The 12,913-nt window shown below is 43.2% G+C and overlaps 1 protein-coding gene across 1 annotated transcript in view; it reads right to left on the bottom strand.

Annotated features, from left to right (window-relative positions):
* LOC116511714 (gamma-secretase-activating protein-like) overlaps positions 1–9,019 on the bottom strand; it is a 72,653-nt gene extending 63,634 nt beyond the window's left edge. Inside the window, exons 1-4 of the mRNA XM_032221883.1 lie at positions 8,792–9,019; positions 4,670–4,746; positions 4,481–4,537; positions 1,330–1,399 (exon numbers count right to left, since the gene is read on the bottom strand). Coding sequence (XP_032077774.1) covers positions 1,330–1,399; positions 4,481–4,537; positions 4,670–4,746; positions 8,792–8,879 — 292 coding nt within the window. The 5' untranslated portion in view covers positions 8,880–9,019. The remainder of the gene's footprint in view (positions 1–1,329; positions 1,400–4,480; positions 4,538–4,669; positions 4,747–8,791) is intronic.
* Positions 9,020–12,913: the final 3,894 nt, after the last annotated feature.

Below are 12,913 nucleotides of genomic sequence, written 5' to 3'. Positions count from 1 at the left end.
CATTTTACCCACCTCGGAAGGACGGGAGGCTGAGTCAACCTTGAGCCTGGTGAGATTCGAACTGCCAAATTGCAGGCAGCCGGCAGTCAGCAGAGGTAGCCTGCAGTACTGCACTCTCACCACTGCGCCACCGAGGCTCAGTTAACCATCAAAGCTGACGCCAGCCAGAACATAGAACAGGGGTTAAAAACTCAAAGAGCCATTTGGACCCGTTTCCCACAAAAAAACACCAGGCGCCACAAAACCTGGATGGGCGCGGCCAACTCAATGCCACCCCCACCCAGTCACATGACTTCCCCCAGCCACGCCTACTGAGATTTCATGGCGCTCTGTTTTTCTGTGAGAAATGGATCTTGTTCTCGTTCTCTCTCTCTCCTCCCCTCCCTCCCTCTCATTTATGTTTTTCTTTCTTTTTCCTCTCCCTCTCTCTTCTTCCTTTCCTTTTCCTTCCTTCCTTCCTTTTCTTCCTTCCTTCTCTTTCTTCATTTCCTTCCTTCCCTTTCCCTTTCTTTCTTTCTCATTGAGTATGATAGCAAATCCAAAATAAAGTTATTAATTGTGTGAAATTGCTTCTCGGGAAACTTTTCATAGTGAATTCTAAGTTGATAGAAGCTGGCAAAATTGAACTAACAGCAATAGCATATATATTTTGATTTTTTGTGTGTGTGTTTGGCAATATAATAACATTATCCAAAATTATAAATAATCTTATTTTCAGATGCATTTTTTGCCATCTCTGTTATTTCCTTAAAAAAAAAATCAGAGTTGCCTCCAATTTGTGCCTTTTTGCAAACTGCAGTTTTCTTGACAATATATCTAGCTTGCCATTGCTTTCGTCAAAGGTCTGTTTCTCTCTCTCTCTCTCTCTTTCTTTCTTTCTTTCTTTCCTTCCTTCTTTCTCTTCCTTTGTCTCCCCTTCTCTCTCTGATTTCTTGCCTTCTCTTTTCCCTCTCATTCTCTCCTTCCAGCTCTTTCATTTCTCTCCCCCCTTTTCTCTCTCTGATTTGTTTCCTCTTTTTTCCCTCTCTCTCATTCTCTCCCTCCAGCTCTCTTTCATTTCTCTTTCTCTCCCCTTTTCTCGCTCTCATGGATAAAATTGGTTTTTGAGATTTTGAAGGATAGAATACACATCTAACTAACAAAAACGCACATAAGGGAAAGTTAACTTTCGAGAAGCAAGCTATTATTCCCCAGCAAATTTCCAAACACCAGAAAAATTTAGTTGCCTGAATTAGAAAGAAGAGCAAAAAGGGAGCGTTTGTCACGAAATCTGTCAACAACAAGGGGGTTCATGTCAATATACAACATCCCTCAAACTGGGGGACTTACCCAACAAGGTCTTTTCATGATTGACGGAGCAGCTGATCACACACAGGTCTTTTTCGAAAGTGTACAAGTGCTGTTGAAAAAAGAAATGGGAGATAACCTGTATTATAAATCAGGGTTCCCAAATTAAGCTAAGCCACAAATGCATCACACTTGGGTTTAGCTTAATGGGAGGTGTGCACAATTCAGGCCAAGGTGGATAAAAATCAATGATATTTTTTTTTTAAAGTGAAAAAAAATATCGGATTTTTTTAAAAAAAATTAAATCGGATTTTTATTTTTATCAAATTTATTTTAATAAAATGCTTTTGGAGTAAAAAAAAATCTATCTAAAGATAGTTTTCTATTTAAGATACATTAATAATTTCATTATAGGGACGCGGTGTCTCAGTGGGTGAGTTTGTTGATCAGAAAGGTCGGCAGTTTGGCGGTTCGAATCCCTAGCGCTGCATAACGGAGTGAGCTCCCGTTACTTGTCCCAGCTTCCGCCAACCTAGGAGTTCGAAAGCACGTAAAAATGCAGGTAGAAAAATAGGGACCACCTTTGGTGGGAAGGGAACAGCGTTCTGTGCGCCTTCGGTGTTGAGTCATGCCGGCCACATGACCACGGAGACGTCTTCGGACAGCGCTGGCTCTTCGGCTTTGAAACGGAGATGAACACCGCCCCCTAGAGTCGGGAACGACTAGCACATGTGTGCAAAGGGAACTTTTACCTTTCCCTTTAACAATTTTGTTTATTCAGCATGAAATGGAACTTAGTTATGTAGCATGAGGCAGTAAGAGCTGAGGTGGCGCAGTGGTTAAATGCAGCACTGCAGGCTACTTCAGCTGACTGCAGTTCTGCAGTTCGGCTGTTCAAATCTCACTGGCTCGGGGTTGACTCAGCCTTCCATCCTTCCGAGGTGGGTAAAATGAGGACCCGGATTGTTGTTGGGGGCAATATGTTGACTCTGTAAACCGCTTAGAGAGGCCTGAAAGCCCTATGAAGTGGTATATAAGTCTAACTGCTATTGCTATTTGCTATTGCTATTTTATATTCTGAATATTATGGTTTAAATAGAGTTGATTTAAATCAAGCCGTTTTACTTAAATCATGATTGAAATCGTGATTTAAATCAATTTGATTTAAATCAATCTGATTTAAATCGACTCGAAAACCACCCTGATTCAGACACCGAGTTTTGTGAAACCCTAATTGACAGCTTAGCATTTTCGGCGAATCAATCAAACAAGGGGGCTCAGCAAACCCTAAGGAACAAAATAAGGGTTTAATTCAGCAGAAAGTGGGGACGCAGGATGACTGACAGTCGCGGGAATGCAAGCTTTGTGACTTGGTGATTCTTCTGGAAGTAACGACTCACCAAAGTACAACTCACTGAAGTCCTTGGAAGGTTTTTGGGCCACAACATCTGAATTATCCACCATTTTCCTGGCTTTTCCCTCACTTGGTTGCAGGGTGGATTTGATTGAAATCATGGTTTAAATCACGATTTAAATCACTAGTAAAGAGGCTTGATTTAAATCAAAATTTTTAAAGGACAATTGCCATCTGTCCCACAGAGGCTCCTCCTGAGCTAACTCACCGACAGTCTCAATATTGCGGAATATACAGCCTCATGCTACATAACTAAGCTCCATTTCATGCTGAATAAACGAATGTATCTTAAATAGAAAACTATCTTTAGATAGATTTTTTTATTCCAAAAGCATTTTAGAATAGAATAAGAGAGTTGGAAGAGACCTTGGAGGTCTTCTAGTCCAACCCCCCGTCTAGGAAGGAAACCCTATACCATTTCAGACAAATGGCTGTCCAACCTCTTCTTAAAAACTTCCAGTGTTGGAGCATTCACAACTTATGGAGGCAAGTTGTTCTACTGAATAATTGTTTCAACTGTCAGGAAATTTCTACCCAATTCTAAATTGCTTCTCTCTTTAATTAGTTTCCACCCATTGCTTCTTGTTCTGCCCTCAGGTGCCTTGGAGAATAGTTTGACTCCCTCTTCTTTGTGGCAGCCCCTGAGATATTGGAAGACTGCTATCATGTCTCCCCTTGTCCTTCTGTTCATTAAACTAGACATACCCAGTTCCTGCAACCGTTCTTCGTATGTTTTAATCTCCAGTCCCCTAATCCTCTTCGTTGCTCTTCTCTGCACCCTTTCTAGAGTCTCCACATCTTTTCTACATTGTGGGGACCAAAACTGAGTGCAGTGTTCTAAGTGTGGCCTTACCAAGGCATTATAAAGTGATATTAAGACTTCACATGATTTTATTAAAATACATTTGATAAAAATGAAAAAAAATCTGATTTAAATTTTTAAAAATCCAATTTTTTGCATTTAAAAAAAAAACATTGATTTCTATCCACCCTGCTTGGTCGTAAGTTCTGTTTATTTTGCACTGAGCTTAATTTGACATAAGATTTGGGCTGAGGGAGTGTGGGAAGTGGGCTTCCATGCCCAAGGCAGGATTAAAACCTGTCCCCCACCTCTCCATCTCCTAATCCAGCACCCTAACCATTAAACCGGTAGTCCTCGATTTGCGACCATTCATTCAGTGGCCATTTAAAGTTATAACAGCACTCCAAAAAAATGACTTATGCCCGTGTTTCACGCTTACCAGCGTTACGCCGTCCCCGTGGTCATGCGATCAAAATTCAAATGCTTGGTCACTGATCCGTACTTATGACTGCTGCTGCATCTCAAGGTCACATGACTGCTTTTGCGACCGTCTCATGAGCAAAAGCAACAGGGAAGGAGATGCACTCAACAGCCGGGGTTACAAACAACAACTGCAGCGATTCGCTTAACAACAGAGGCAAGAAAAGTCGTAAGATGGGGCAAAACTCACTAACAACTGTCTCACTTAGCAACAGAAATCTGAGGCTCGACTGTGGTCGTAAATCGAGGACTACCCATAACAGGGTTGTTTGCTAAATTTTATATTATTGGCTGAGTGTTATTATACTGAACTGTTGGTTCTAAGAGATAGTATTGCTATTTTTTTAAATAGTTTTGCTGTATATACTTATATAACCTCTTGCTTGTTGATTTCATTGCAAAAGATTCAATTTTCTTGGAAACAATCCTGCCTGTTTAAAGCCAACATTTCATTATCCAACTTCATTTAATCCTTACAGAAGACAAATACAGCGTACCTGGTTATTTTTATTATCATTATCATACAATCCAACATTGGTATATTCCTGAGGGCCCTGGAAAGAGAGTAGCTGAGCGTTAAATATTCACATTTTAATGACATTTTAAATATTTACTCTCCCTCGCGAAAACACTTTTTCTGTCAAAACCCCACCAGTTTTCTCAAGTAAGAAACAAATTGGTCTTACCTTCCAAGTATAAAGAACATTTCCATTTCTTTCCACATTTATTATATGCAGTGTTTCCGAATGATTTCCCCCAGCATCTAAAAAAGGCAAGCATGAATGCATTTCTAAACTCATTCAGTCCAACTCTAAAGGAAAGCCAATTTCTGAAAAGAATACGCAAACATGATATTAAGACTTGAGCAAGCTGAGTTGGAAGGCGGGGTTAAAGGTGTCATCAGTTGGGAATCATTGCGTAGCCACAAGGGACCAAAATTCAGCTCCTCCATGAATTCTTATCTAGTGCCAATTTAGCTTTGACCATCAGTTCACCAGATTCTTCTGCATAGGTAGCAATGCAGGTAGTCCTCGATCTACGACCACAATTGAGCCCAAAATTTATGTTTCTAAGTGAGACGGTTGCTAAGTGAGTTTTCCCCAACTTTACAATTTTTCTTGCCATGGTTGTTATGAATCACTGCAGTGGTTAAGTTACTAACACGGTTGTTAAGTGAATCACTGCAGTGGTTAAGTTACTAACACGATTGTTAAGTGAATCACCGCAGTGGTTAAGTTACTAACACGGTTGTTAAGTGAATCACCGCAGTGGTTAAGTTACTAACACGGCTGTTAAGTGAATCACTGCAGTGGTTAAGTTACTAACACGGTTGTTAAGTGAATCACTGCAGTGGTTAAGTTACTAATACGGTTGTTAAGTGAATCACTGCAGTGGTTAAGTTACTAACACAGTTGTTAAGTGAATCTGGCTTCCCCATTGTCAGAAGGTCACGAAAGCGGATCGCATGATCCCGGGACACTGCGACCGTCATAACTATGAACCAGTTGCCAAGCATCACGTGACCAAGGGGGACGCCCCAACAGTCGCGAGTGTGAAAAACGGTCACTTTTTTCAGTTGTAACTTTCAAACAGTCACTAAATGAACTGTTGTAAGTGGAGGACTACCTGTAAGAAAACTCTTGCTATGCTTTGAACGCAACGAATGCTCCTGGTTCTTTGCGCCCCGACACAGATCATGTCTGCAGTCCATTTGAACCCAGTAAAAATAACTTTTCCCAGCTCTTTTCAGTGGCTTGATTAGGGAGTGAAACCTCTTCCTCATGAATAGGGCAACTGTTTGAGGGTTGCGTCTCTTAGCTGGCTGCATCTTAACATCACATGGATATTATTAACTTTTAGAACAGTGAAAGATAAACTTCAGAACTTATCCGTAGGAAGGAGTTGATCTATCACATGAATTTATTTGAAGAATCTTATACGTTTGTGCCCGGAAACACAAAAATATTGGACAAAAATTTGGAAATGGGTGCAAGAAATTACAGGAGAACAGATAAAATACAAACCCGAAATCTTTCTACTGGGAATAATCAAAGGGAAATATACAAAGAAAATTAAGTACATATTAACACATCTGCTAACTACAGCTAGAATAGCATTTGCCCAATGCTGGAAACAAAATAATACCCCCCTCGGACGAATTAGTGATTAAAAAAAACCTTTGGATTGTGCAGAAATTAACACTGAAATTAAAAGATAAAGAAGAGTCGGAATATTATGAAATTTGGAACAATTGGTACAAATGGCTGCAAAACAAGAATAAAATTAATTAAGCCAAAAAACAATATACATAAATATATATATAGAACTGTGTATAAAGCGTGTAAATATAGAAGCGAAATATTATATACATGTACAGGTATGATGACATAACAATGTTGATGTAATGACTGTAAGGTGTAGAAGAGAAAAATAATTTAAAAAATCTGCTGAATTTATTTGAAGAATCTTATACGTCAAGGGTTCTGATTTTTTTTTTTTTTAGTGTTTTGAATAAAGCAGAATATCCTTTTTAAATTCTGCTAAGCCCCACAAACATTTTGGGCGCCATGGACCAGTTCCGTGGAGATGTTTTTCCATGGACCGGACAGGGCGTGGTTTTACGTGCTGCTTGCATCCCACGGATGAGGGCTTTGCTTATTTACGTGGCCCGATTTCTGGAATGCCACACCCAGGTGTGTTCTAAGTACATAAGACTTCTTATAGACTTCAGAAGAATGGTTGCAACTACAATTTAATCTGTGCAAAGAAATATAAATAGAGGTAAAGGTTCCCCTCGCACATATGTGCTACTCGTTCCCTACTCCAGGGTTAGAGTGCTCATCCCTGTTTCCAATCCGAAGAGCCAGCGCTGGCCGAAGACGTCCCCGTGATCATGTGGTTAGCATGACTCAATGCCGAAGGTGCACGGAATACCTTCCCACCAAAGGTGGTTCCTATTTTTCTACTTTGCGGGAAACTGTTTGCAAAGGGCTCGAACTTTTAACTTTTGATGTTTGCCTGGTAGAAATTCGAAGTTCAATCACAAGTAAATGCCGAGTAATATCTAAGTGTGGTTTCCCCCCATGCCTGGGAAGAAAAACTGCAAATACACAAAATGTCAAGTTGTGACATTTCTAGAGGAGGAGGGCCGGGCTACGTGAGATCGATGGTTAGTAGGAAGTAGGAATGAATAATGATTTCCTGCTGTCTCGCTTTTCAGGTCTAGCTGTTTTAACCTTTCTTTTTCAATTATTACGCCATTAGCTAACATGCCACCTTTTCAGGAAGTTTCAATAGCAAATCAATTAGCGCTTTTGTTATTGTTATTATTTTTTAAGGTCGTTCCAATCAGATATGTGGACAAAGTATCCATCTTTCTTGGCACCGATCTTCATTCATGTTCAATGGCTGAGATAAGATCCTTGCCAAGAATCAAGCGCTGTTTAAATGTCCTTTAATTTCAAGGAGAAATGGCAATGATTAACTTTGTTAAAGCCTTGGGTTGGTGCAGATCCTGTTTTTTCACTGCTCCACATGTCTGTTGTTGATTTCTGTCCTGCTGGAGAAGCTATCGGGGTTTTCTTTACAGTTTTGGTAAATGTGGAGGTGTTTGACATCTTTAGCTTTTTGAAAACAATTATTCCACAATACCATAAGTTTTCAGTCTTTCCTTTCTCCTATTCCACCTTTATTTAAAAAAAAATCTGATAATTAACAACAGTAATGTAATATAATTCACTGGTTAAATCCAACCATTAATATCAATTTTCTATAGACAGTTATATATGTAAGTGACATTATATTTGTAGTTAATTATTATAAATGGTCCTAATTTAACAACTGTATTAAAGGCGGAGAGAGTTAAAAAAAAAACCTGCTGTGAGTCCACTTAACCACCGCAGCAAGGAAGTTCTTAAAATGGGGCAAAACTCACTTAACAACTGTCTCACTTAGCAACATAAACTCTGCGCTCAATTTTAGTGGTAAGCTCCCTACAATTACGATGAACTGCCTGTGATGGAAATATGTAGTCAATTTCCGAAGGTATGAGGAATGCAAAAAGTTACTACTTGTAGGTTACGTTTTGAAATAGGTTGGTTCATGAGAATGGAATTAGTGTTAGGTAGCCCTCGACTTACAACAGTTCATTTAGTGACTGCACTGAACAAGAAAAGATGACTTATGACCGTTTTTCACACTTACGACAGCTGCAGCATCCCCCACGGCCATGCGATATACCTTTGGACGGAAGATCAAAATTCAGACGCTTGGCAAGCGGTTCCTATTTGTGACGGTGGTCGCTTTTGTGATCTCCACGCGGGGTGGGGAGAGCCAGGTTCACTTAACAACCGCGCTACTCATTTAACAAACGCTGGGATTCACTTAACCGCCGTGGCCAGAAAAGTCGTAAAATGGAGCAAAACAAACTTACTCAATACGAGTTTCCTCACAGCAACATCAATTCTGGGCCCAGCTGTGGTCGTAAAGCGAGGACCCACCTGGACTATTCCTCTCTTTAAGGCAAAGCGCGAAGTTGGAGGAGAAAAATAAGTTGCTTTTCTTCCTTGTGCGAGTTAGTCACTGCGTGATTCGGTTTCTCCAACTTTTGAGCGAAGAAACCCGAGCAAGGGAAGGGATTTCCCTGGTCGCTCCCTGGATCCCCCGTTTTGCAGAGCCCCGCGGGATCCCGGTGGGTTCCCCCCACGCCCGCATCAAGGCAAAGGGCTTCGGAGGGGCTCAGCTGGCGCCCACGGGGCTGCTCCAACTGCCTGCACCCTAGGTCAACTATGCCAAAGCCCGGGGCTCACCTGCGCTGCCCTCTCGGCCCGGCCGCTCCGAAAGCCAAGGTCCCACGTCCCGGGAAGGGTCGAAGCGAGCGCTCAGCTTGCAAAGCATCGCCCGGAAAGCGCCGCCCGGACGGCCAGGCGGCTGCAGGGGAAGGCGCTCCCCTCGTCGTCTCCCGGCGGGCTTTAGGACCCGGGGCGGCGGCGGGCGCGTTTCAAGCGCTACTTTCACTTCTTGCCGAGCAGCTGCAGCAGCGCCGGACTCCGGCAGGCGCCTTAGGCGAGGAAGCCGTTTCCTATTGGACGCGCCGCGCGTCCTTCAGGGGAGCCTGGAGGGGCGGGACCGAGTCTGATGCTGGTAGAGGGGGAAGCAGCTGCGCGCCGAGAGGGAGCAAATCCCGGAATTATGCTTATGCTTATTACTACTACTACTACTACTACTACTACTACTACTACTACTACTACTACTACTACTACTACTGGTGGTGGTGGTGGTGGTGGTGGTGGTGGTGGTGGTGTCGTGGTAGTAGTGTCGTGGTAGTAGTACAGTAATAGTGTTGTTGATCATTGCAGTCAGCCAGATGTTCAGACTGAGTTTGGCATTAGTATTATTATATACTTTATTCAGTAAACATGAAACTCGGTCAACTGAACATTCAAAAATGCATCACAAATACCAATGACTGATGCTAATGCTTGATACAGGTTGCTGCCAGGGTCCTAAGTATAATCCAAGTACACCACCACTACTACTACTACTACTACTACTACTACTACTACTACTACTACTACTACTACTACTACTACATACTTTATTCACTAAACATGAAACTCAAGTCAACTGAACATTCAAAACACAAATACCATTGACTGATGCTAATGCTTGATACAGGTTGCTGCCAGGGTCCTAAGTATAATCCAAGTACACTACTACTACTACTACTACTACTACTACATACTTTATTCACTAAACATGAAACTCAAGTCAACTGAACATTCAAAACACAAATACCATTGACTGATGCTAATGCTTGATACGGGTTGCTGCCAGGGTCCTAAGTATCAACCAAGTACACTACTACTACTACTACTACTACTACTACTACTACTACTACTATATTTTATTCACTAAACATGAAACTCAAGTCAACTGACCCTTCTAAAGCCCATCACAAATACCATTGACTGATGCTAATGCTTGATACGGGTTGCTGCCAGAGTCCTAAGTATCAACCAAGTACACCACCACCACCACCACCACCACCACCACCACCACCACTACTACTACTACTACTACACTTTATTCACTAAACATGAAACTCAAGTCAACTGACCCTTCTAAAGCCCATCACAAATACTATTGACTGGTCCTAATGGTTGATACAGGTTGATGCCAGTATTCTAGGTATCAACCAAGCTGCCAAAATAAAGTCTTCTGTTTCTTTTTTCAGTACTCCTGATCTTAACCAGTTCCAAGTTAGTTTTTGGTCAGCTTTATTATTATTATATACTTTATTCAGTAAACATGAAACGCATTAAACTAATTTCAACCAAGCAAGCATTTGGACCTTGGAGGTCTTCTAGTCCAACCCCCTGCGTTTGCAAGAAAACAAGCTCGGGAGAGCACCAAGGACCTCCTCCCGCCCCCAAAGAAAGTCATGTCATTGGCTGAAGGGTCAACCAAGGATGGAATTGAATTAAAGAAGGCAGGAGAAGGAGTCTATTCTCCAAAGAACCTGTAGGAAGGAAAAGGAGTAAGTGGGTAGAAGATCATTACAGAGAGACCCAACTAGAATTAAAGAGAAACCTCCTAACAGTGAGGACAATTACTCTAGGAATGGCTTGCCTTCAGAAGTTGTGGCTACTCCATCATGGAAGGTTGGACAGCCATTTATCCAAAATGGTATAGGATCTCCTGCTTGAGCAGGGAGTTGGGCTAGAAGACCTCCAAGGTCTCTTCCAACCAGTGGTGAGTTCTGGATCCCGTCGCAACTGGTATGCTGCGACAGGGCCGGACATCCACCTCGGGCACAGTGCTGCGCACACATGCGCACACCACCGCCCTGCGACACTCCAGCTGCTCGGCGGAGGTCGCGCAGGCACCGTACGCTACATGTACATGCGCAAATGGCCCAGTTGGCTTAAAAACAGATAAGGAACATGGGTGGGCAGGTGGGCCCACCGAAACACCATTCCGGTACAGTGGCCACTGCTCCCAACAGCCACTGGTACACACGTACTGGGGTGTACCACCCAGAACCCACCACTGCTTCCAACCCTATTCCATATTGCTAAGATGCAGAACTGGTGGGCATTTCCCGATATAAGGCACCCCGTACAATAAAGGGGCAAAGCACCCATTTTCCACAAAAAATGGAATTAAATGGACCATTGCGAGGAAATAAGGAATGACTCCGATGGGCTCAAACCCAGCTTAATCTTTGAGAGCTTTTGAAGTTGCTTGAAACTTTCTGTTGTAGGTGAGACCAATCTGCCGCTCAAAACTGCCTTTGCATAACTACTCGGTCTTCCTGTTTATATCCTCCATCAGTCTAGCCCAGGGGTCAGCAAACGTAAACACTCAAAGAGCCATTTGGACCCGTTTCCTACAGAAAAGAAAACACCGGAAGCCACAAAGGTCCTAACTGGAAGCCCCCTGTTCAATTCTTCTCCTGGCGGACTGTGCTTCTCTCCCCCACCCACCGGAAGCTCCTCTCAAAATTGTGGTGCCGACTGGTGACGGAGCTGCAGCAGAGGGAGGAAAGAGCCACATGCGGCTCCAGAGCTGCAGTTTGATAGCCAAAGGGTGTCAAATTCAAGGACAGCAGGCCGGATGTGGCCTGTGGGGTGCTTAGATCCGGCCCGCAGGACTGCCCTGGAAACCCGAGGTCCACCCCAAGGTTCCTCTGCCACTGAAAGTGGAGCTCGTGAGGGCCCCATTCAGCCGTGTCCCAGGCACTGCTTTCAGCCCCAACGGCCTCCTGCAGACCTCTGACAGTGAAAAGGAAGTTCGAGGGGGGGAACATGTGTTTCCTCCCTCCCCCAAGCTCTGTTTTTACTGGCAGAGGGCTGCAGGAGGCTGTCTTGGCTGAAAACGGAGCCTGGGATAGCTGTATGTGGCCCTCACAAGCTCCATTTTAAGCTCTCACAGGTCGGCCTTTCTCCGGGTGCCGTCGACCGGACAATGCCGGCTTGCGACCCCTCGGGGGATGGCCTTCTCTGTAGCTGCTCCGGCCCTGTGGAACGATCTACCTGTAGAGATCTGGACCCTTCCCACTCTCTCGGCCTTCTGAAAAGCCACTAAAACATGGCTGTTGACCACACGAACGAGGTTCCGGCCCCACCAAGATTGAGTGTATGGTGCGTTGCTTTTAAAATTGTTTTCCTCTCTTTCTATTTTAACTTTTTATCTTTTAGTCTTGTTTTTGTAAGCCGCCCGGAGTCGTACGGGATTGGGCGGCATATAAATTTATTAAATTATAATTACAATTACAATTACAGTTACATTTTCACTGGCAGAAGCACCGCGGACTGAAAACAGGGCCCAGGAGTGCTTGGGCCACCAAAGGTGCCCCTGACACAAATGATATCATGCTGGCCACGCCCCCTGGCCACGCCCCCATCCCCCGAGGTCAAACACAACCCTGATGCGGTCCTCAATGAAATCGAGTTTGACACCCCTGGCGTAGCCACGCTCTGCCTCTGGCAAAATGAATCGGGCTCTTTTAATAAAATATTTATCTTGCTTGCTTTATTTATATATTATATAAAATTTGCTTACTGACTGCTGATTTTTGTTGCTAGGGTTTTGGGGTGTTTTTTACGCAGTCTTTTTAAAGGACGGATGTATCTTTTGAGTCCTGCCAAAATTAACTTAGATGGCAGTAAAATTCAAGTTATCTGTGAATCCTTTCTGCCCTCTAGTGGCCACCTGAGGTTTTGCAGCTCAAATCTGACTAATGCAGGTCTTCAAACTACTCTTCGGCTCTCATCAAAATCCCTGTGATTTTATATCTATATAAACTGTGTCACTCATGTTAAACGGTTAGATAAAGGACAAGCATTTGCAGAACTTCCCAAACCTGGTTACAGGTGTAACTTAGCGAGATGGACGAATGGAGCCTATATGGATTGTGAAAAAGCAGG

The sequence above is a fragment of the Thamnophis elegans genome, chromosome 7 (genome assembly GCF_009769535.1).
Source record: "Thamnophis elegans isolate rThaEle1 chromosome 7, rThaEle1.pri, whole genome shotgun sequence".
NCBI lineage: Eukaryota > Metazoa > Chordata > Lepidosauria > Squamata > Colubridae > Thamnophis > Thamnophis elegans.
The sequence above is the reverse complement of the archived record's forward strand: the minus strand, read 5'-3'. Positions and strand labels throughout refer to the sequence as shown.